The sequence below is a fragment of the Dermacentor andersoni genome, chromosome 8 (genome assembly GCF_023375885.2).
Source record: "Dermacentor andersoni chromosome 8, qqDerAnde1_hic_scaffold, whole genome shotgun sequence".
NCBI classification, from domain to species: Eukaryota; Metazoa; Arthropoda; class Arachnida; order Ixodida; family Ixodidae; genus Dermacentor; species Dermacentor andersoni.
In genome coordinates this window covers 138,341,660-138,363,863 of record NC_092821.1, presented here as the reverse complement: position 1 = coordinate 138,363,863, position 22,204 = coordinate 138,341,660, and the positions used below count along the sequence as shown (strand labels likewise).

At 49.4% G+C, this 22,204-nt stretch overlaps 1 protein-coding gene across 1 annotated transcript; it reads left to right on the top strand.

Annotated features, from left to right (window-relative positions):
- Positions 1-1,052: 1,052 nt before the first annotated feature.
- LOC126525934 (uncharacterized) lies at positions 1,053-14,967 on the top strand. Its single transcript, XM_050173914.3, has 4 exons — positions 1,053-1,538; positions 7,876-10,246; positions 11,096-11,439; positions 14,237-14,967. The coding sequence occupies exons 1-3, from the start codon at positions 1,527-1,529 to the stop codon at positions 11,434-11,436; spliced, it is 2,724 nt and encodes a 907-aa protein (XP_050029871.2). The 5' UTR covers positions 1,053-1,526; the 3' UTR covers positions 11,437-11,439; positions 14,237-14,967.
- The last annotated feature ends 7,237 nt before the right edge of the window (positions 14,968-22,204 follow it).

Genomic DNA, 22,204 nt, shown 5'->3' with positions numbered 1-22,204 from the left:
TGAGCAGAGCAGAATGCGCGCAAGCAGTAAAGAAGAGAAGCAAGAAATAAAAGGGGAGAGGGACGGGAAGGGCGCCGTCAACAGACCGGCAATGTAAAGGATATACCCTCCAACGTTGGCCGAACATCCTCCAAGCTTCGCGTGAGCGTCGACACTCAGGGACATCCGCGAGAGATCCCGCCAGGAGGGTGCTGCGAGCCTTGCATATCAAGCTGCTCAATGCATCAAGACGGCAGCCGTCGGCAAAAAGGAGGAAAGAAAGAGGGAAGACCGCGGCGACGACGACTAGACCTCCTGAAGCATGCAGCGTAGCTTCTTGCACACTGCAAGCAAGCCACACTGCAAGCGAGCGAATCTTGCCGCGGCGTCGGGGCTGGAGGTCCGAGTGACCTTATTCCGATTGCGTGCTCGCTCTTCGAAAAACTCGCCACGCGGGAGAGTCGCCCTTATCTACCATTTTCATGCAGTTTTTTCGCGTCCGCATCCCAGTCACAGCCGCATCGTAACGCGTCTCCCAATACTGGCCCTGCCGTTCACTGAATTCCGCTTCCCTTTCCTCGTTGAGTATCGGTGGCGCCTCTGCTCGCAGTATGGCTTTGGTTGGATGACAGGCCATTGCTGTCGTCTCATTGTGTTACTCGGCGCAGTTAATTTTAAAAACTTTCGCGATGCTGGCGGAAGGCCGAGTCGCCACTGCGTGCGAGGAGGACAGCGAGAAGTAGATGAGTTGGTGGTTGTGAAATACGTCACTGGGACCCAGCCAGGAAAATATAAAGAAAGTCAACGAAAAAAAAAGAATACAGAAGTCACTTGGCTCTCTTGCGCTCGATCGCTGTCGACTTTCTGCAGCAAGCGGATCTGCCCGGTGACCTTCCGCAGCAAGCAACGCCTCCCAGGGTGTGCAGGTCGAGACTGACCAGAAGAGGCGTTCTAGAGAAGTGAGAAGGGGGAAAGGGACGAATCGAAAGAGACAGTCAGAGAGAAGGGGTAAAAAATAAAAATAAATGAAATGTATTTCTTCTATCGTGTTTTTTTATTTCTTTAAAGAAGCAGCGAAGTGGTTTTTCATAGAATATCTCTCGAGCAACGGACCTCGAAGGAGGAGGAGAGAAGGGCGTCTGGGACGAGAGGTCTTCGTGTGAGGACGGCACTTTCTTGAAAGGGACCAGGGCAAGGAGGTTGACCAAGGGTGGCAAGATGCTAGTGTTTCTTCTGTCACCTATCCAACGGTTCCCTCCACCGCTTCTGTTCTGGAAAGAGAGGGAGGGTGACTTCCATGTAGTTCCGTTCATCTGGCCAGGACGAGCACTGGTTATCGGGAGGCTAGCGGTGGCCGCCGGTTGATGCTCGAGGCGGCACTTACATAACCGCGGACTGGTCAACCCCTTTCTCTACTCCCTCTCGCCTCGAGGCCTGGTAGGGTGACCGACGGGCGAGGAGGGCGATCGCAACTCATCCTCGGTATAAAAAGATGGTTCGCCCATAACGGCGTGGCCGTCTCGCTGCATCGAAAGGGGGGCGCAACCATGAGAATCCTTGTGAGTACACAAAAGCCAATTCGGCCTTCTATGCGCGAGGCTTAGGGTTTCGTTCCAGTGGTGCTGCGTCGACTGCCCATTTGCTTTCGGCTCTGTTTTTTGTGTGCTCCTCGGCTTTGTCTACCTTATTCCTGCGCCTGCTCAGCCAGACCAACTGTGGATACCCATGACTCCGAGCATATTCAGGAGCGGTAATCGAATCGCGAATACGCTTTCGATAATTGGGGGTCCGTCACGGCGTGCCGCTTTTTACATTGTCTCTGGCACCTGCGTTCGTGCCCGAAAGCTGTGGAGGATGACTGCGCGTGCTCCTTTCGGGCTACCATATGTGACGTTATCGCGGCACCACCGCGCGGGTGCTTCGCGGCTGACTCCGGCCGTCAGGAGTCTGTGCGAATGCCGTGACGCAGGAGGCAGTGGTGCGATCAAGCTAGCCCCGCATATGTGGATGATGCCACAGGATGTCCTGCCTGGTTTACCCACGCCGGAACGGCATTTCAGTGCCGCGCGACCACGACAGGGCAAAGATGACGCGGCCACCTAAGTGGGCCTTGCGTTGCGTCGTCTCCTGTCTGCGTCCGTATTTTCAAAGCTGATGAAGTAGTCCTTGGCCAACGCCCGTTGATATCTGCACGTACAAGAGTAATCGAGTGAGTTCGGCCACAAGGAAATGCGCGTATTTCACGAGTGTGTAGCATTCCCGCTGGCAGTTTCATTCCTAACAGTTAGTGCAAGGCTAATCTTCTAGCTTTCATCTGCCATCTGACCCGCATGTAGCAGTACTCGCTGTAGGTTCCACGCGTGAAATTACACATGCCTTATCCTATTTTAGCATTTTACAGGTCATACTAGCGTAGTCTCGATTTTGCACTGACAGTGACAGATTTCTTTGTGTGAACGCTCTTATTTTATGGTCTAGATCATAGGTTTGAATCAATTATTAGGCTTGAGGTGGAAGCGCTTGGCTTATTCCTAGCATAAGTATTGCGTTCTTTTGATAAGGCTAATAACAATATGGTCTGTTGCAAGAAATATTCTTTCTAATGATTAGGCTACACAAAGTCACCCTTAATGATTGCATTTTCGGCCATGACTGCCGTTCATAAGCTGAACTGGGCCGCTAACATTGCAGGAAACGCTTAGTAGAAGGCCACTTCTTATGCATTTAGGCTATTTTACCTACGTGTTCACTGACAGAGTATAATAGCTGAACTCGCTATGAATAGGAGGTCATCTATTGCTCCACTTTCTTGAACGAACCAATCAAGCGCCACGAAGATGTGTGCGATATTTCGAATGAACAACGGTACGCAGCTGTCTGTGGATGTTACTGATTGCATTCATGAATTATTGGTGTCTGAAACGTGTCTTGCTTGCACGACACTTCGTCTCTAATTGCGAAGGTCCCTACCATAATTGTCTGTTGCTTGCACAACAATCGAGCAGATTTTACGCGATGTGCAAAGGAGAAGGCACAGAGAAGTTTGCGAAATGTGGCCGCAAGCACTAAAGGTGTATAGAGGAACAGAGTGTGTTATTCGGAAATATGCAGATTAGAGGAAGTCTCATGCAAGGGCAAGTGGGTGTCCACGCAAAAGTTAACCTCAACGCGCAGCCAGATTTTCGGCGTTACTTTCTCACCCGGGTCAGAAAACACGTCTGGCTTCGTTGCACTACACCACAGCACCGCAGTAATGTTTATGTGCAGCTCCTGTAAAATTCATCGAGCGAGATGCCTACACGAAAGTCATTGCTAATCAATATTTTACATCCTCTTCAACTGCCATTTTTTCACGACAGTGGCCATCCACGTGACACAAGCGATTTCCGCACTATATCATGTGGGTCATTAGTTGGTTATTATGTTGGTTATTAGTTTAAGCATTGCCACCGTTACGACATCTTTTCATCCTGTCCTCATGTATGTATATAGTGAGGCCGCAGTATGATTGCGATGAAAAATTTGTGTGGTTTATAAACCGATGCGAACTAGTGCACACAAAAACAACTAAGAAAGTCTCAGTAACAAGTAGCTACCAAGTAGGAACGGGCACTGCCCTTAGAGCATATTGATTCATCGATCTATTCAGCATGGACTGAAAATGTTGGCAACCAGTACAATATCTCGCCTGCTTTACCACAACGTGAGCACTAGCACATACTTCAAGAATGCCGTGTGCCTGCAAGTGACAAGCTTCGTTGATTGCAGTTCTGGCAGGTTTCTAACGAGAAAGTCAAATGCATAATGTGCCATGTAGATGTCGCGAAGGGTCTCTTTAATATGTGGAACCCACATTCGGCTGCTGGCCTGGAATGCTGTTCGAAGTGAAGGGCAAACTGTGAAAAAACGTGCAAGTCAAGAACACACCCGGCATCGACAGATTCACTGTGAAAGCTATTTACACGATCTCAACCAGACCCGATCGAACGCAGCAAAGCGATCAAAGGCAATTCGTTAGAGCGAAACGGATGAACGACGGCTTCCAACGGCCCGAGAGCGTTCCATGAGTTGTGGAAAGACAGACTGTTTAGAGAATGCCAAAGTAGAGCTACTTCCTGCTTGAACGAATTTCTTTTAGTCGGTACTCTCCATCACACTTTCTCCGCAGCTCTCTCCGGCCAACGAGGAAAGGAAACGTAAGGAGGTCCAGCTTGCTTCCAATCGTTCAGTAACGAGATATCGTAGCGGCGAAAAATTAAAAAAAAAATGCCATCGGAAGATAATGCCCGGGGCATGCTCGAATGGAGAGCGGTACGCCAGACGGAGCGGAGATAACGAAGATGAATCACGATCGTGAAACTGGCACTACCCAATGCGCGGCACCAGCCAACCTCCGTGCGTGGGACGGGTGCTCCCGCCGGGCAGAGGACGTCCGAGAAGTCGCGCGCCCGATGACACCACGCGATAAAAGGGTCGCGCAGGTTTTGGCTGGGACGTCCGGTGCGACGCAAACACGCGACGTTTGGTGTGCCCCATTGATCGCTGTGCTGTGGCCGCGAGGTCACCGATACGGGATACTTACCGCGGCGATCGCGTTTTCGCTGGCTGCAGTGTACGACGTGATCATTGTTTGCCGAGAGATTTGCGCTAAGAAGCTCACGTTTGCGGTATCTCCTCGCTTCACTCACTTTCATCCGTTTCCTGGGTGCTACAATTGGTGGAACTTGAAGGCAGGAGCGGATTGCGGGCAAAATTAGGCACACATGCATAATTAAGAAGGGAACACTATATCCAGGCGCGGACGTTGCAGACTAAAAAGTCGGGTGCTTAGTTTAAATTTTCCCGACATCGTCTGTCTTAATTTTCAAGGCAGTTAGCGACATAAGGAGTCCGATATATGCGATACCCTTTGCGGTGATAGCATTCTGGCTGGCTGCGAAGTGTCCCTGCGATCGCTTCCTTTTTTTTTCGTTTGTTTGTGCTGAGGATGTTCTGCATAGGAAAGTTCTCAGGCGAAATAGCTCAGAGGCTGGTGCTAGAAGCGTTCGAATTCTCTCGTACCTGAACACAGTGCTATGAGTCAGCAATACATGTGAGCGTTAAGAAGCGCAAAACCACTGTGAGTTAACTGCAACCCTTTGCCGGTGTGATATCTCATTACGACCAATTTATAGAGGCCTGTGCTGGGCACAAGTTTTCAGTTCGGTGAAAGAAAGAAAAATGCGTGATGATTTACGCAGACATTGTGTGATGTTTTACGAATAAGTGCTTCATTGGCCTAATACACCAATTCAGTTAATAATGACTACTTTAGAAAGTACGTTGCAGTGAGGAAATTGAAGCCAGTCAGGATGCTCAAAGTGTGCAAGACCATGGAACTAGTTCAATATATTTGACGACCAAGTTCCGGCAAGACCTACTGACTTGCCACGTATTCTTTCTTCAAAACTTGCTTTTATGCACAACACAAAAAGCAGCGTGGCACGCCGATGTATTTTGGTGAGAATTTGGGGTAGGAATACTTCCAAGCATAGATGGCGTATAGTCAGAATTCTTACGCGTGGACAAACCTTGACCTCGCACACTTCTATTCCACAGTACCAATGTACTTGCAAAATTAATGCGTTAAAATTAAAATGAGCGAATAGTAGTTCACCATATACTGTTAATTAGCAATTACACCATAATATGATTTGTACACAGGCAAACGCTGCCGAGAAATAACCTCCCTGTACAATAATGAGATGTAAAATCTGTTTTAACTGCCGATCGCCGAGCGCTAAACCTTCCGATTGAAAAAGGTGACAAATTGTCGAAGGGCTTCGAGTGGACAGTGCAGTAGGCATTCAAGAACGAAGAAGGGAGAGATGTGGTAAGTAGGGTCTGAGTTCGCAAAAAGTGAAAAAGGAAAGAAAGAAGGAGAAACAGTGAGAAGGCGTCAAACAGCAAGTTTGATTTCCGCACTTGTCACTTTATTAGCTACAGGTTAAATACTATGAAAGCCCAAGACAAGCGATAAACCTTTGTGCTTAGGTCAGTGCGTATGCTAACGCACTTGCGCGCGTGCATTGTATTTTGCGCAAGCACCATCGCGCACGGATCAGCGCAAAGGTGAGTAGCGCCATCTAGAACGCGCGCACTGCAACTGACATTTCCGTGCTCAGTCGTTAGGTGCTGCTGGTGTCGCGCGTTTGTCGTCCTTGGCAGCGCGGACCTGTCTGGAAGCGCCGGCAAGAAACGAACACCACTCAGTCTTTTGACTTTCTTGCGCAGGCGACGCATTGTTGTCTCCATAGCGCAGAAGCACAGGCTTGTGGTCTTCGGAGGCCATGGAGGAGTTTTCCCCCTCCCGAAAACTCCGGAGGGGGCTCGTGCCCCGGAGCCTCCACCCCCCCCCCCCCCCTTCACCCCCCGTAGTCGGCGACTATGCTTAGGAGCCTGAACACCGTAGCGGATAGGACACAGACAAAAGTGGGGCAATTAACCGGCAGACTAAATGCTGCTGAAAATGGCCCGACGCTTTCCTAATCTACTATGATAAGTGGTAATGCGCTCGCACTTAACTTATGCTACAGAATACATTTGTTACGTGATTGTTATTTTGGAATTGACTGCTTACAGTATAAGACGACTGTGACATTTGCGTCAAACAGCTCGTAAATGCGCAATAAGGAAATTAACTTGGGTACAGTAATGCTATGACGGCGAATTTAATATACAGCAACGACGACGACGACGAGAACAACAACAACGACAACGACGACGATGATGATGATGCATTTACTGTCGTCTAAAAGAAAGAAAGAAGAAAACAATACAACTGGTTCCGCCAGCAAGAAGTCTAGGGACGTTATCTAGCTTACAGTTCCTTCATATGAACAGTGTTAGCTTTCTGTGAACGATGTACGAGGCAGCCGAACGCCCACATTGTTTTGTTAGTACACGGACGAGCAACAATGGGGTAGTAACTCTGAGATTTATCGACATTGCAATGAAATTCCCTGGCGAAAGCACCACTCGTTGCGCACCAGTACTAGCTGTGCTGTTTTTCTGGCAGGTACTTGGTCATGCTGATAGCGCGCAAAAGTAGCTTGGCACCACAGCATTCAAATTTTTAAGTGCTGTGCCGTAGACATTCAGCCATCAACACATATTTAACCGGTAAGACGTAAATGCAAACCGCATCTAGTTGGATTGTAGCACTGCTTACCAAGAAATAGAAAAGGATTCCGCTGGATTTGTTTTGAAGAACGTCTTTGATTTAGGGAGACACACGACGCATTTTCTATGAAGTTTAATGAGTGTTTGACGATTTACCGTTTCAATTTACGGAATACTTGCTATGCTGTACTTTAGCAGCTCTCTCATCCAACTACTGATGCGTAAGGACAGCTTTGACAGTCGTCATGCGCTGGCAACGACTTGCATGTGTTGGTAGCACTTGTCTCCAGCTTTGAATGTGTAGAACTCCAGTTGGGTGCTATCCATGTAAGCTTTGACAGTGAATGTGGTTTCACACAGTTCTGGGGTTTTTTGGCCTTCATGGTGAAATTTATGGCGGAATGCGCACACTCTCCGTATATATTTCAAGAAATGTGCCAGTGCATCAAAGTCTAGCACCTTCGTCTCTTTCAGTCAATGAAAAGCCAAATAAACGCTCTGATCATTGATGCACTTGAAACTTCCCATTGCATTATGTCTTCCCAAGTTCTGGTCACGACTGTGTTTGAAAATAATTACTTTCAAAAACAAAGTGTTCACACGCTTAGTCTGATGAACATTTCAGCGCCGTGCTTTACGAAGCTGTCGCCGACTATGAGTTCAGCCTCCATTTATCAACATTTGGCGCACACATGTGAGTCCTGGCTGACAAACTTACGTGCACTACTACCGCAGGTGGCCACCGTGTTTCTGGGCCTCGCGTCATACGCGCTGGCCGATGGTCTCCACCACCTTGACATTGCCAAGGTTGGCAACGTGGGCTACGTGGCCCGGGGTCCCGGAGCCCTTGAGTACCACCAAGGTGGAGGCGTGATCCCGGCCGGCTTTCCTACCGTGGATCGCGGACATTCCGGCACTACTGTCCACGGACCGCCCATCACCGACACCCATGGCGTCTCGGTATCGCAGCCTGCTGTGACTGTCACCCAGCAGCGAGTCGTGCAGCCTGCCATCACTGTGACCCAGCAGCGGCCCGCAATCACCGTGACTCAGCAGCGAGTGGTGCAGCCTGCCGTCACCGTGACTCAGCAGCAGCCGGCCGTCACCTTCACTCAGCAGCGGGTGGTGCAGCCGGCCGTCACAGTGACACAGCCTGGGTACGCCATCACTCAGCACCGCGTCCTTCAGCCCGCTGTCACGGTGACCCAGCAGCAGCCGGCTGTCACGGTGACTCAGACCCAGCAGCGCGTCGTTCAACCGGCCACCGTCGTCAGCCCCGTGCCCGGCATCGCTGTCACGCAGCACCGCGTCGTGCAGCCCGGAGGTGTAGCCGTCAGCCACATTCCGGGATCTGTGTACACCACTCAGGGCGCCTACGGACTCGGAGGTACTTATGGTATCACACTTGTCAGGCCGGACGGTAATTACGGCTTCGGTTACGGAATTGGCGGCGCTCATTATGGCGCAGGCCTGCTGGTCCACCAGCCAGGTCAAGCCGTGACCACGGTGCACCCGGGAGCCGCATACGGCTATGGTGCTGTGGCTTACCGTCCGGGACAAGCTATCACCACGGTGAGGCCTGGAGCGGCCTACGGCTACGGAGCCGTCTCCTACCAGCCGGGGTCCACGGTTACTACTTACAGGCCCGGAACAGCCTACAATATCAACGCGGTCACATACCAGCCAGGGTCTGCGGTCACTACCGTGAAGCCAGGATCTGCTTACGGCGTCGGTACGCTCACCTACCAGCCGGGCTCTGCAGTCACCACCGTTCGGCCAGGAACCGTGGGTTACGGCGCGACCACCGTCACCCAGCCGGGCGCCGCTGTCGTGCAGCATACTCCAGGTTACATCTATGGCCTCGGCTACGGCACTCGTACCATCGGTGTGCCTGAAATTCATTACCACACTAGGCCCGTCAACTTCGGCTACGGATATGGCTTGGGCGGCACCCGCTATGGCTCACTATACCATCCTGGTGCCGTCGTGCACGGCGAAGGCTTCGGCCTTCTGCACACCCCAGGTTCCGCTGTCGTCCACCATGTTCCTGGTGTCGCTGTGGGCACACCCGGTGCGGCTGTAACAACCTACAGGACCGCCACCTTGACTGCTCCAGGCGGCGCTGTTGTCCACCAAGTTCCGGGCGTCACGACATACAGGACTGCCACCGTGACTTCTCCTGGCGGCGCAGTTGTCCAGCAGGTGCCGGGCGTCACCACATACAGAACCGCTACCGTGACTTCTCCTGGCGGTGCTGTTGTCCAGCAGGTGCCTGGCGTCACCACGTACAGGACCACTACGGTCAACGCGCCTGGAGGTGCTGTTGTCCAGCAGGTGCCAGGCGTCACTACCTACAGGACCACTACGGTCAACGCGCCTGGAGGTACTGTTGTCCAGCAGCCCGGGTTCGCCGTCACTGGTGTCAAGACATACACCGTCCCTGGCTCGGCCGTTGTCCAGCAGATTCCAGGCGTTACCACTTACAAGACCGCTACAGTTAGCGCTCCAGGTTCTGCTGTTGTCCAACAGCCTGGTTTCGCTATTACCGGCGTCAGAACCGTCACCACTCCCGGATCTGCTTATGTGCAGCAAGTTCCCGGCTCTGTCACCACTTACAGGACAGCCAGTATTTCCGCTCCCGCAGCCACCGTCGTTCAGCGTCCAGGCGCTGTCACCACATACAGGACTGCCACCGTCAGCGCCCCAACTTCCACTGTCGTTCAGCAGCCCGGTATCACCACCTATCGGACCACAGCCTTGCAGCAGCCAGACATTCACGTGCTTCACCAGCCAGCTGTGGCCACTGGGACCCTTGTTGCCCCTATCAGCACGGGCGCCGTCACCACTTACAAGAGTGCCGCCCTCGGTGCTCAAGACGCTGCTCTTTTCCAGCAGCCGGCTGTGTCCGTTGTCCACCATCCAGGAGCTGCCACTGGTGCCCTCTTGACCCCGGTCACCGGAGCTGCGGTTACCACCTACAGGACCGGTACCGTGACTACTCCCGGACACGCCGTTGTCCACCAGATTCCAGGAGCCGTCGTGCACTCCCCTGGTGTTGCTACAACTGTGGTTGGCCATCCAGCCGGGGCCTACTCTGTGGCTCCAGGTAAGAGAACACCGGCGTTGTACTGAGCTAAAAGCAGTCGGTTGGTAGACGGTATATCGATGGCTGGCGTCACTAGTATGTAAGGCGTTGTATAGCTCACACAGGAGTTTGAAGTTTATTGAATACTTAGTGTAGATACAAAAATATTGATATTTAGTACAGAAAAAGGTCCCACAGTGTAAACACTGTAGGGGGACCTTTTATAAAGTTAAAAAAACACTAATACTACTTGACAGTAAAAAGGCAGTGAATTATATAAAAAATAGAAGGCTGTATTATCAGGCATAAACTTAATACATTTAGCCAAGGTATTCAAGAAGCGTCATGCGTGCTTCTGGCGTGAAAATCGAAATACACCAAACATTTTGGGCTTGATATAATGCCGAGGCAGCTTAGTTTGCTCCAAGCTGAGTTGAATACATATCGGACAGATAAATTCATTTTGACGGCATGTACTGACCACTAACATCGGTTCTCACTTAACATTTACTGTAAGCTGCGAGGAGCAGTGCTCGTGTGACTAAAATGTTTCATGCGGCGCAATGTGGCAAAGTTGAGAGACACCAACATCGGGGCTTTCGAGGCCCGGAAACAGGGACTGCCATGTATACCCGGAAACTTAAGCTCGCAGGTACACGGCACAAAGCATGCGGAGCAGTTCCTTTCGACGTCTAACAACGCTAACCACGCCACTTGTATGAACACGCACCGCAGGACAGAGTATCATGTATGGAGTCGGAGGACTCCGCTACGCCGGCGATCTCGACGCCGCCGTTCAGGGCGCCCTCCACGGAGCGGTGCTCATCCACGCGGCTCCCGCCCCCGTGGCGGTCACCAATGTCCTCCCAGGTGCGGTAGCGTACCACGGTGCCGCCGCCGCCGTTCCAGGAGCGGCCGCTGTGCTGCACCACGTGCCCACGGCCGCCGAGCTGAGGCAGCTCATCACCTACGGCTACGGCTACGGCCTGGGAGGCGTGCGCTACAGCCACGCCACTCCGGCCGCCGTGGTGGCCGCTCCGGGTGCCACCACCGTGGTGCACGAGGCGGCGCCCGCTGTTGTGACGTCGCACGCGATTCCGGCCGCCGTACAGCACTACGCGCAGCGCTACATCTCGTACGGCCCGACAACCAGCCTCAAGTACACCGTGGACCCGAGCGTCCAGCCCCTCCAGACGCTCAAGAAGAAATAGACGGTAGGTGGCACCAACAATCGGCGTACAACACTCGGCTGTGTACGTTTCAAAAACCGAGCGGAGTTGAGCTGTGGTCCGCCGTCCCGTGCGCCAAATGAGCCGTTGCTCTGAAAGAAAGCCAGGGTCAGTGCCTTTCAGGAACCACACTGAATGCAACACTAGCGACATAAGCACGGTCAAACAGCTTCGTCTTGGACTCCAAAGCGCGCTTGATTGTAAATTAGACACCAGTTGGACGATTTGTTTGCTACGAATAAAAACATACCGTTTGGTGCGTTGATGCGCATACCAGCACGGAAAGGATCCTATACGCAACGCAAGTGCGGTTGCGTTCTACGTCGTACCAGAAGCTAATCAGAAACGTATGAACTGGTCAAACACGAAACGAAAGTATCACGGTTTCGCCATAAGGGCAAAGCAATGAATGCGATAGCCACATGTTATAATTTTACGCAATAAGAGTCCTAGCTGTAGTGACAGCACGAATGGAAGTAAACGTAAGGTGATTAAGCAAAAACGAGCTGTTGTGCCAGGGGTACTCTGTTGGAATCCTGTCATCGGACAACCTCATTTTTGTTTATTACTTGAATACAACGTCTTCGCAGCTTTAACACCGTTTTGCCGTATCTGGTATGTTTCGAATCTCTTTCCTGGGCCGATTCCCATGGTAGTGCACAGCTGCGCCAAGAAAATTACATCAAGTAAAGTTTTGGCCTCTGTTATTGTTTCGCACTTTTAGTATTTAAACCTGAGAAGGTTTGACATGAAAGGCATGCGCTTGTTGGTGTTTACTTTCATGACGTATGTTTGTGGGCTGCTGTTCTCGAAATTTTGAAGAATAATTTTGTCATGAATGTACGCAAGACCTGGTATGAGCAACTTTAGTGGTAGAATGGTGTGGCAGTATAACGCGCACATACAGCATGTAGTATAGCGTGGCATGGTTTATATCATACATATGCGCAAACATATACGCAACTTCAAGGCGACGCCGACGCCAATGACGACGGCAAACATTTTCTTGGAGTGTTCACATAATTGTTATCGCAATAAAAGAACTTGTCACCTCAAGTTGTCACCATAGCCAGGATAAGAAACATGCCGTTATGGAAGCAGTTGTTTGTATACTTATAATCAGACAGGATGAAATGTCACCAGGAGCTTACACTGTCATCGCCAATGTCTATTTATCTATCTCTCAGTGGAGGCTTCTCTGTTATGCAAGTTTCTCTATGAACCACGTGACTGCGCTCGGTGAATGGAGGCGTTAGGAGCGCGTGCTAAACAGGCGCGTAACTCTGCAGGATATGTGCATGTAACTCTACGCTCAGCATTATTATGAAGAAGCATTATTATGCAAAAAAAGAGGGTGAGGCGTGCAGACAGGACACGAGAGAAGAGAAGTGGACAACACGAACGCCGACTATCAACTGAAGGGAGCACTGAGGCGAAAAAAGAAAGAAGACACAAAACTCATCTAGTCGGCGTTCGTGTTGTCCACTTCTCTTCTCTCGTGTCCTGTCTGCACACCTCACCTTTTTTTTTGCATAATGAATCCTTACCAACTAGCTCAGCTTTCTGTCGTTCTAAGCTGCAAGAAGCGCAAAGTGTGCAGCAGGAATCTGTTTTGCGTGAGTTACCCGGCTAGTTTCCATATTTAAATTTTTTTCCGAGGCTTCCCGCGCTGCGTCTCACACGAGCAAGTTTGGTCTGGTTATCCGTTAACAGAGAGACCGTAATGACTAATCCGTCAGCGTTCTATCGCTATCCTCCAAAGAAAGGATTTCAACTCCGGAACGTCGGAAAGAGTTGGTGGGTACTGCTCATTACACAGGGACAAACGTAGTAGCGCCGCTTCCTGGTTTAAGCTCCTGCACGTTATCTACACGCATCTACTCCAACTCCCCACGCGCAAACTTCCACTCTATCCCCAACGTATCAAAAATAGGTGAGTGGGCGCACACTTTAATCAATGTGCCGAAGCTATAGCTATGAGTGACGGCGACTACACTGACAGCACACGAATGTTCGAAGTTCAACGTTTCGTTATGTTCTGCTGAGCAAGCTAGGGAATAGCGATAATGCATTTTTGCTACAAGCTGTCACAAAGTACGGAATATCTACGTTCCGAATCCTTCGTGCAGCAAGAAAAAATGTGTCGCAACTGAGAACTCCCGAGGAACATTACTGAGTAAGAAACATGACAAGCCGATGGTATAAACTTCTTCCCACGTAAAGAACTAAGAAGAAATCACGCTGATCCTGATTTAATTTATAAGCTGTAGGTTAGGGAGGTTAATTGAGCCACAGCGGTGTCACCCGCATCATTGTAAACATGGAGGCAACGGACGCAACGGACGCAGTTGAGGCAAGGAATGGACGCGACAACACGTGATCAAACAAGGCGGCGCCCACAGAATCGCCGTGAAAAGGGTCTGTACATTCGTGGCGTCGATGTGGAGGCGTCAAGCGGAGAAACATGTATAAGCACCCGAGGCCAATGCGTTCAGAAATTATTGAAGTGGCGCTGATAAGTACGCTCGGTGAACTTTGTGTGTCAGAACCAGCAATCGTGCTATCAGAAACGAGATGCAAAACGAGAGAACACGAAATGTAAATGCGATGATCACGGACGGCCGTTCTGTATACGCAGCAAGGCTTACGTCACGCAAGGATCAGTTGAAATCCAGAGCGAAGTGTGTCTCCGCCTTCTTCTCTTTCCGTGTGTCCTCTTTTATGGTACACTACGTATATATGAAACGTCCTCATCGCTTGCCTCGTTCCGTGTCTCGTGCAGGCACCCAGGACCAGGAACCACGCCCCAACCGCAGCCCCGCTAACACACACGGATGTCCACGTTGTGAAATCCACAAATCCCAGGCGCGCAATCTTCTATTTATTCCAGCGTTCTTTTCTCCACTTGTCTCCCTCGCTGACGTCACGAGGCGAGATCCTGGGCAGCCGGGACACAAAGAGGACGGTGTCCCATCTTCCCCTTCCCAGTCAACTTCGGGACTGCGCCCCACCGAAAGGCGAGAGACCAATCGCGCGAATAAAAAAAAGACCAAACAAAACAAAAGAAAAAGAAAACGAAAGAAACCGAAAGAGACGTTCTGCTATCCGCGCGAATCTTTGCGTTGGCCCGAGGCGGAAGAGAGCATCTCCCAGGAGGCCCGCTTTACGTCGTCAGACCTTGGCCTGTTGGCATGTATAAGCGAGGTCGCACCTCTCTGTGTATATATCGTTTAGAGATTTTGTATCGAGCCCACGGAGTTGCGAATCGTGTGAATGGTGGAAAATTGTAACCTCTTTAAAGCTTCCAGAAAATGAGGGGGGGGGGGGGGGGGCGCATGCAGACACGTGCCTGTGCATGGTAAGGGTGAGTTCCATGTACATATTTTTTAAATATCAATGCAGTGCTATCAGAGACGCAGAATGCTACCTGAAGCAAGGGTTTGAAGTGAAACATCTCGCAATACCAGTGGGTCTTTTCGTTGGAGGCCTCTATTAAAGAAAACAATTATCAAATGCCCGTCTTGTTGTTACCTGGGACCAGTGTTGGATCTGACCAGCCCACGTGTTAGTGATTATCATTTTTTTTTTCTGGACAGCAGCTTCCTATTCGGGGCTTATGAATAGGTCTTGGGAAGGCACCGACGACGATATGACAGTGGTCAAAGGCGTGTCGCAATGACTATCCAACCAAGGTGTTCTCTGCTGGCCGTAGAATAGTAGTGAGTGAGTGAGTGAGTGAGGGAGTGAGTGAGTGAGTGAGTGAACGAAAGAAAAAAAATTACATTATGGCATTTTACGTGCCAAAACCACTTCCTGATTATGAGGTACGCCGTAGTGGAGGACTGCGGAAATTTCGACCCCCTGGGGTTCCTTAACGTGCACCTAAATCTAAGTACACAGGTGTTTTCGCATTTCGCCCCCATCGAAATGTGGTCGCCGTGGCCGGGATTCGATCCCGCGACCTCGTGCTCAGCAGACCAACACCATAGCCACTGAGCAACCACGGCGGGTGGCGAACGAACCAACAAACGAACAAGCGTGCGAGCCAGCGAACAAATAAGCCTCGTGTGTGCATGTGAAAATGTTCCGGGATTTCAGGAAGGAGTTCCAGAAACTGCTACACTTGTCTGCCCGAGAAGGGAGTAGCATGACGCTTGTGATGGCGTCAAAATGTAAGCAGTTTTGCTTCCCTTACGAAAACAAATCAATCTCTTTTTAGATGCACAGCGTCACCTCCTCTTCAAAAAAGGTAAAACAAGAAAAGAGAAAAGAAAAAAAAAGGAGCTCACACCTTTCGTAATATGCTTCTTCTTGGCTTTCATCGCTACCTTTGGCGTAAGTAGGTCGAAAATGATGTTCTGCCAAATGTGAGGGCAAATATGAAGAAGCAGGAGCGTTCAGGTGCTTTCGCGTGTAGCTCTGCAGCCAGCCCCGATTGAACTGTTCTCGGGTTCATGCCACACAACACGGAAGCCTGAAATGGTGCGCTTGTCTTCCGATTTACTATAAAGTTCGTGCAAACAGATGCCAAGGCCTCACCAAGAACAAAAAGGGCAGTGTGTTATTGTGTATATTGATGCAACTAAATCAGTAAAAGTTGCTAAAAATATTGAACTTAGGATGCTGTTCTTTGGCCTTAGGAAAATTAAGAGTGATAGTCACGGGAAGCAGGAGAAGAAGGAGGAGGACGAGAAAGAAAGAGAAAGATAGGGAAGACAGGGTCGTTAACCAGAAATGCATCTGGTTGCGTGCAGTCAAAGCACGGGCACGCTATTGACAATAGGCCGAGAAAAACAAGGTAAGGATGCGTTTTCTCTAAACCTGCCAGCAGGCAGCAGAAGTTTGAGGAAGAAATGGCAGGCTCCATCGTCGCGTTGTTAGAGCATTATTCACTCTTTTGATTTTATGGTTTAATTGCTTCTCGCAGGTCACACATAATTTGAATTCTAACTGTTTATGCAGGAACGATAACGCGTGAGGCGGTCCTTCTTGCAGCGACGCACTAAACAGGCTATAACGGTGCACAGTCTGCACCTGTGCAAGAGCGGCACTTTGTCTTGTCGTTCACTTTCGAAATGGAAGTACTAGAGGCAACGACATTCCCAAGCCGAATCATTCGTTCGCTATTGCACCAGTTTTATCGCACGTTATCATTGGGGTAGACGTATATGTAACTCCCATGCTCAGCATAATTAGTGGTTAAACAGGATGCTAAAGAAAAAGACTATACGTCAATTTTCGGCAAGATTAATATTTCAAAACTCTATTTGCACTTACATGATCGAATAGGGCGGAGTATTTGGCACAGACAAAAGAAAAGGAAACTAAAATGTCTCTGAATTTAGCGCTCTGTAACTGTAGGGCTATCGATGTCAGCTGGAGAGCACGTCATGTCTGCGTATTCATGTGCACCTGGTGAAGGATGCAGCAGTGTCCGAACACTGCTGCATCGAAGCTGTTGCGCTCAGTATAAATCATTTAGTCATCATATATTCATAAAGCGTGGATCAACTACACGGGGATATTCTCAAGAATTTTGACGTCCCGGAGAAATCACAAGTTCACGCAGTCACTTAAACGTTCTTGTCGTCACCCGCCCGGTTGAACTAAGAGGTATGGAGGTACAGTCATTATCTTAAATTAAGATTTAATTAAGAAATTAATTTGGCAGGCATTCTCAGATCATGAACAGCAGATTGCCATTATCCCTCAAGAGAAAAGTGTATAACAGCTGTGTCTTACCAGTACTCACGTACGGGGCAGAAACCTGGACGCTTACGAAATGGATTCTACTTAAATTGAGGACGACGCAACGAGCTATGGAAAGAAGAATGATAGTGTAACGTTAAGGGATAAGAAAAGAGCAGATTGGGTAAGGGAACAAACGCGAGTTAATAACATCTTAGTTGAAATCAACAAAAAGAAATGGGCATGGACAGGACATGTAATGAAGAGGGAAGATAACCGATGGTCACTAATGGTTACGGACTGGATTCCAAGGGAAGGGAAGCGTAGCAGGGGGCGGCAGAAAGTTAGGTGGGCGGATGAGATTAAGAAGTTTGCAGGGAAAACATGGCCACAATTAGTACATGGCCGGGGTAGTTGGAGAAGTATGGGAGAGGCCTTTGCCCTGCAGTGGGGGTAACCAGGCTGATGATGATGATGAAGATAACACTGCGACCACTTTCACTTCGTACAAGTAGGCATAAAGGTTTTCGTGGTATTCACGTCATAGCACCATTTCTTAGCGCGCGGTAAAACGAGGATGCTTTGAACTAATGAACCAGTGGTCAGCTCTGACTACTAGAGAGCTGATCATTCGAATTTGACTGCAGAAGCAGCTATCAACAAAGTACTGAACTCAATCCGCATGAAACTATGAGCATCGTACTCGAAGAAACGGTGAAAGTACGAAGCAGCACGCCTACGCACCGTGCCATGCTTGCTAATTAGATTCGCCAGGCACCTGTGACTGGGTATTTCGCCCTACCCTTCAACCAGGCATAACCGTTAACTTAAGGTTTCACCATACGCAGAAAAACTAAACATCTTTGGCAGAAAATCCTGCACACTCCAAGAAGATGGCGATGAAAGCATCGTTTACGTAGCTTTTCTGTTTGATCTGCCATGATCGCGGGAAGACGTCCGAACGCCTTTGGCATAAGTACTCTTAGTTACAAAAACCAAGATCACTTAGAGCTATACAAGTCAGAAACAAGAAAAATATTCACCGACAATTACTATATATATACGCACTAATGCGCAATTCGAGCGCAGCTCCATACGTGTTTTCATTTCGCGATATATTTGCTGACGCGGACAATCTTTTTCGCGCGGCACGTTGCAAACGGAGCGAAGAGTGGCGCAACTGCCTCGCTGAACTGGAGACCGGGAGAGGCAGCGCGTGGTTGACGCGTCGGTGCGATTCACAGCAACCGCCGCAGATGTTTTGGCGAATGGTGAATGAGTTTAGTTATTCAGACCTCCCAGATGACGCGCGCTACTCTGGGGCCATCTCGTAGCCATTGTCGCCGCACTACGCTTTTCTTCTCCACGCTTCCGCCATACCCTCCTCCTCCGATTTCTGCCTCTTGGTTCCGCTGCACCCTCCTCCTCGCGTCTTTCATCCCCCGCGGTGCTCATTCGCTAGGTTACGCCGACGCCGACAGTCCCTGCAGGAACGGGCGCCTAGGAGCTGCGCTCTAAAAACTAAAAAATCCACGCCTGTGGCGCGAAGTGATACTGCGCCATTTCCTAGTGCTGCGCGACTGAACCAGGAAATATTACTGTCAATAATTTTGTGTGTTTTCGCCTACACCCCCTGTAATAGTTGTAACCCCGCTACTTGGAGCTCAAATGGCGTGTGGACTGCCATTGTGGACGCCCCCCGCTCCTCCATAAGAATAACGCATAAAAAACGCATCGACAAGAAAAAGGTTAACTACTTTTAAACGGCTGTGGTCGTTCACATTGTACTTCGATGTCTCATTCATGTACAATAACTGCACTTGGATAGAGTATTGATTGCGCAATGGGTTTAACACCATGAAGCAACAGCGGGGCACGAGGAATACTGAATCACTGGATCATTTTAAACAAGGTGAGGTGCTTTAACTAACTGTGTACCGAAAGTTCAGTCCGGATCAACGTGAACGCAAACAGCTGACTTTCATTCAAGACCTTCAATTATGGTTTCGCAGTAAATTGCAGTAGATTGCAGTCAGACTTTCCGAGAGGAGAGCTGTACTTGGCAAGTTATGTAGCAATTGTTTTGCGACTAGTGATTCGGGATTGCTTTTCGAGTCGGTACACCTTGCACACGAGCGTCTCCGAATTGTGGGGTATACGGTAGAGGGCTCAAAGCTCAGCGAAAAGCTAATTGGAAAGCACACTGGTGTAGGGACGAATAGACATTGATGACGCTGTTAACATGACCGCTCCATCATGCGATCAGGCTACCTTATCACTAACAACGAAATGAGAGAGAGAGAGAGAGAAAGAGAGAGAGAGAGAGACCAAGAAAGAGACAGTGAAAATACAAAAACCAAGCGCACTTTACAGCCACAGCCCCGACGATGTGACCGCTCCCCGAAGCGGCCCCACCTGGAAACGTTCCACACGAAGGCGGATCCTTTTAAACCCTTCGAGCGAACAGAACCCTCGCCCTCTCTGAGGTGCCAGTGGCATCTAAAGTAGAAAGACACTGGCGGGAAAACATCGTGGCCTTATCGCACGAACAAGGAACCACGTGGGTATGAGCGAGTGGGAATCCGGCACTGGAGAAGCGAGCTATGTCTATGGGACCGCGACAGGAGAGGCGCTCGAAAACAAAGGACGCGGAGGCAACAAGGCGAAGCACCGATAAAGCGAATAAAGCTCGCAAGGCACGATCTGGCCCGACATTCTGCGAAGGAATGTCGAGCGTACGCAACGGGAATCGTCGAAGACGTAACCCCTCGTTTAATCTCTGCTTCCAGGTCCCCGCGGTGTTATAGAGAAAGCGCGGGCGAAACCAGCAGGTATTTCGAAATCGGTGTTTCCTGTACGGTGAAAATGTAGCCTTCGGACACGCTCGATTACATTATTTGGAAGTGACAGTCTATCCGCCTCCGACAGCGCAATGCCTAACTATTCTCTGTTTCGCTTTGTGTAAGGTCTTCAGGCGGTGCAACATTCAGTTACCAAGCATTCATGAGGCAACGTACATCCTGTCTTTGCCTTCCTGCGACGCTCGTATTGCGCCACTGTGTAATCGATATGATCACCGGCAAGCGGCCTAGATCATCCTTCTAATGAACCTTTGGCTGCCGTGTAGTCATTTGCATAGCGCAGCACTGCGACGTTGTCTTTCTTTTTTTATATTACGTAGAAAGGTTCCTGCAAGCAATGATGCTGAATATTTGCGCACATTCATGGCATATTAAACTGTTAAACAGCTTCTATAATACTACTCTTCCCGTAAAGATGAAACGCTTTTCCAATGCACTGCCATGAACAAGCTAGACGGCCGAGATACTTGTCACTGAGAAATATCTTGACGTAGTAGTTCTGCGGAAACCCGCAAGGTGGAGAGAAGTAATTAATAAAGGGAAAATCAGACATGCACCCGTTCGTAGCAATTGCTACAAAGGAAACCCATACGGGTTCCTCGAAAGAAAAGCCTCATAGTTGAAGAAAAATTCGTCCTGGTCCGGGACTCGAACCTGCGACCACCTCCTTTCCGGGGCAGAAATATTTTGAGACCATGGTCTTGCATATCTCAGCTGCAGAAGGCCTCAAGAGAGCGCGGCAAATACTGAAGTGAACCGGATAAAGCAGCCGTCTGTGAACGAATAATTTCAAAAAGACGGAGAATTAACTGAATGCAATGCATATCAACTCGTGATTTTCATTCTGTTAATTTTTCTCCCGCTTTCACCTTCTGCCGGTGCGGTATAGCCGACAGGCCTCAGTTGCGGTTAATCTCCCGGCTATTTATTTATCCTTTCCTCTTTTTTCCTCTCACCCTTTCTCTTTGCGGGTAAAGAAATTTGGCGAATTTGCTTAATGTAAAATTTTTGTGAGAGTGTAAAGCTGCGGACTATTGGAGCCAGCTTCTCCGAAACCGTCATGTTTGAATGCGGTATGGTAAATTTTTGAACAATCAGTCTATCAATCAATTTTTGAATCAATCAGTGAAGTGCGCACCTTTCACGAATTTGTCGAGAAAGAAGCCTAGAGAGACTTCCGTGACGACACTAATATTACCATGGCCTGACTTTCCAACTGCTTTGCAATGGCCTCGACATGGGCACGTTTGTGAGATTAATCTTGACCTCATCCGAAAAGGCTTATGTTTTCTTACTTGTGAGCTGGCTTCAACGCTCCAATATTTGATCAACAGAACGTGGCACCTCGTAATTATACAAAAAAACTGTAATTTAGTTGTCAGGAATGTTTTCGACGAGCGCGTTTTGGAGTACGCTTGCGAACGGAAAGCTTCGTTTTGTTTGCCAAGCTTGCTGGTGGCTTCAATACTAATGAGATGTTGGCGCTAAGTGTAAAACAACGATCTTGCTGTTTAGTAACTGCCCACAGGTGGGAACGTAGACCCTGCACGTTATTGGACTGTTCCGTTTGCTCAAGAAGGCAGGGTGCAGAATGTACTTGTAGGCCTCTTAAGGACAAGCATTTCACAGTTGTTTGTTTCACTTCTAAAGCCAACGAAAATGTGTGGTGAATTTGTCACAGTCCTCAATTTGATCCAGGATCTGGTATCCATGACGGTAGCTGTATGGGCTTTCGTACGCAGGAGTAAACATCGATACTGGTGCAACCATGTGCTTCGATGTTTATTACTCTTCTATACACAGACTCTGATGTCAGAGATGTTTTCTTGCCTGTGTGTTCAACTTTTGTTTACTTTTTCTCGTTATATGGTGATAATGCGATGCGAGACGTGGCGGCGTTGAGGTATGCTGACTCCATCTTTCTGTATGGTGCGTTTTCTTTTCTTTTTTCCCTCGTCTTGTGGTCAATTTAAGCCGCGTCCTGTCGCACTGGCTGTGTTCCTAATCGTGACCCACTCGCACGCTCTGTTGCTTGAGTACTTTGAAAGCGAAACTTTCTTTGGTCCCTTCGACTCGCTTTGGCGTTGCTGGCTGCCGCAGCCTTGCCGAGTAGACAACAACTGAAGTCACTGCGTATATGATACAGGGTATATGCCATCGTCTATACGCCCATTATTGCCGATCCTCCAGAATGGGTACAT

What these genes read in the sequence shown, in the direction of transcription:
- LOC126525934 (XM_050173914.3), top strand. An exon ending in GGCCTACTCTGTGGCTCCAG is followed by an intron (nt 10,247 to 11,095) that starts GTAAGAGAACAC and finishes ATGTCCTCCCAG; the next exon opens with GTGCGGTAGCGTACCACGGT.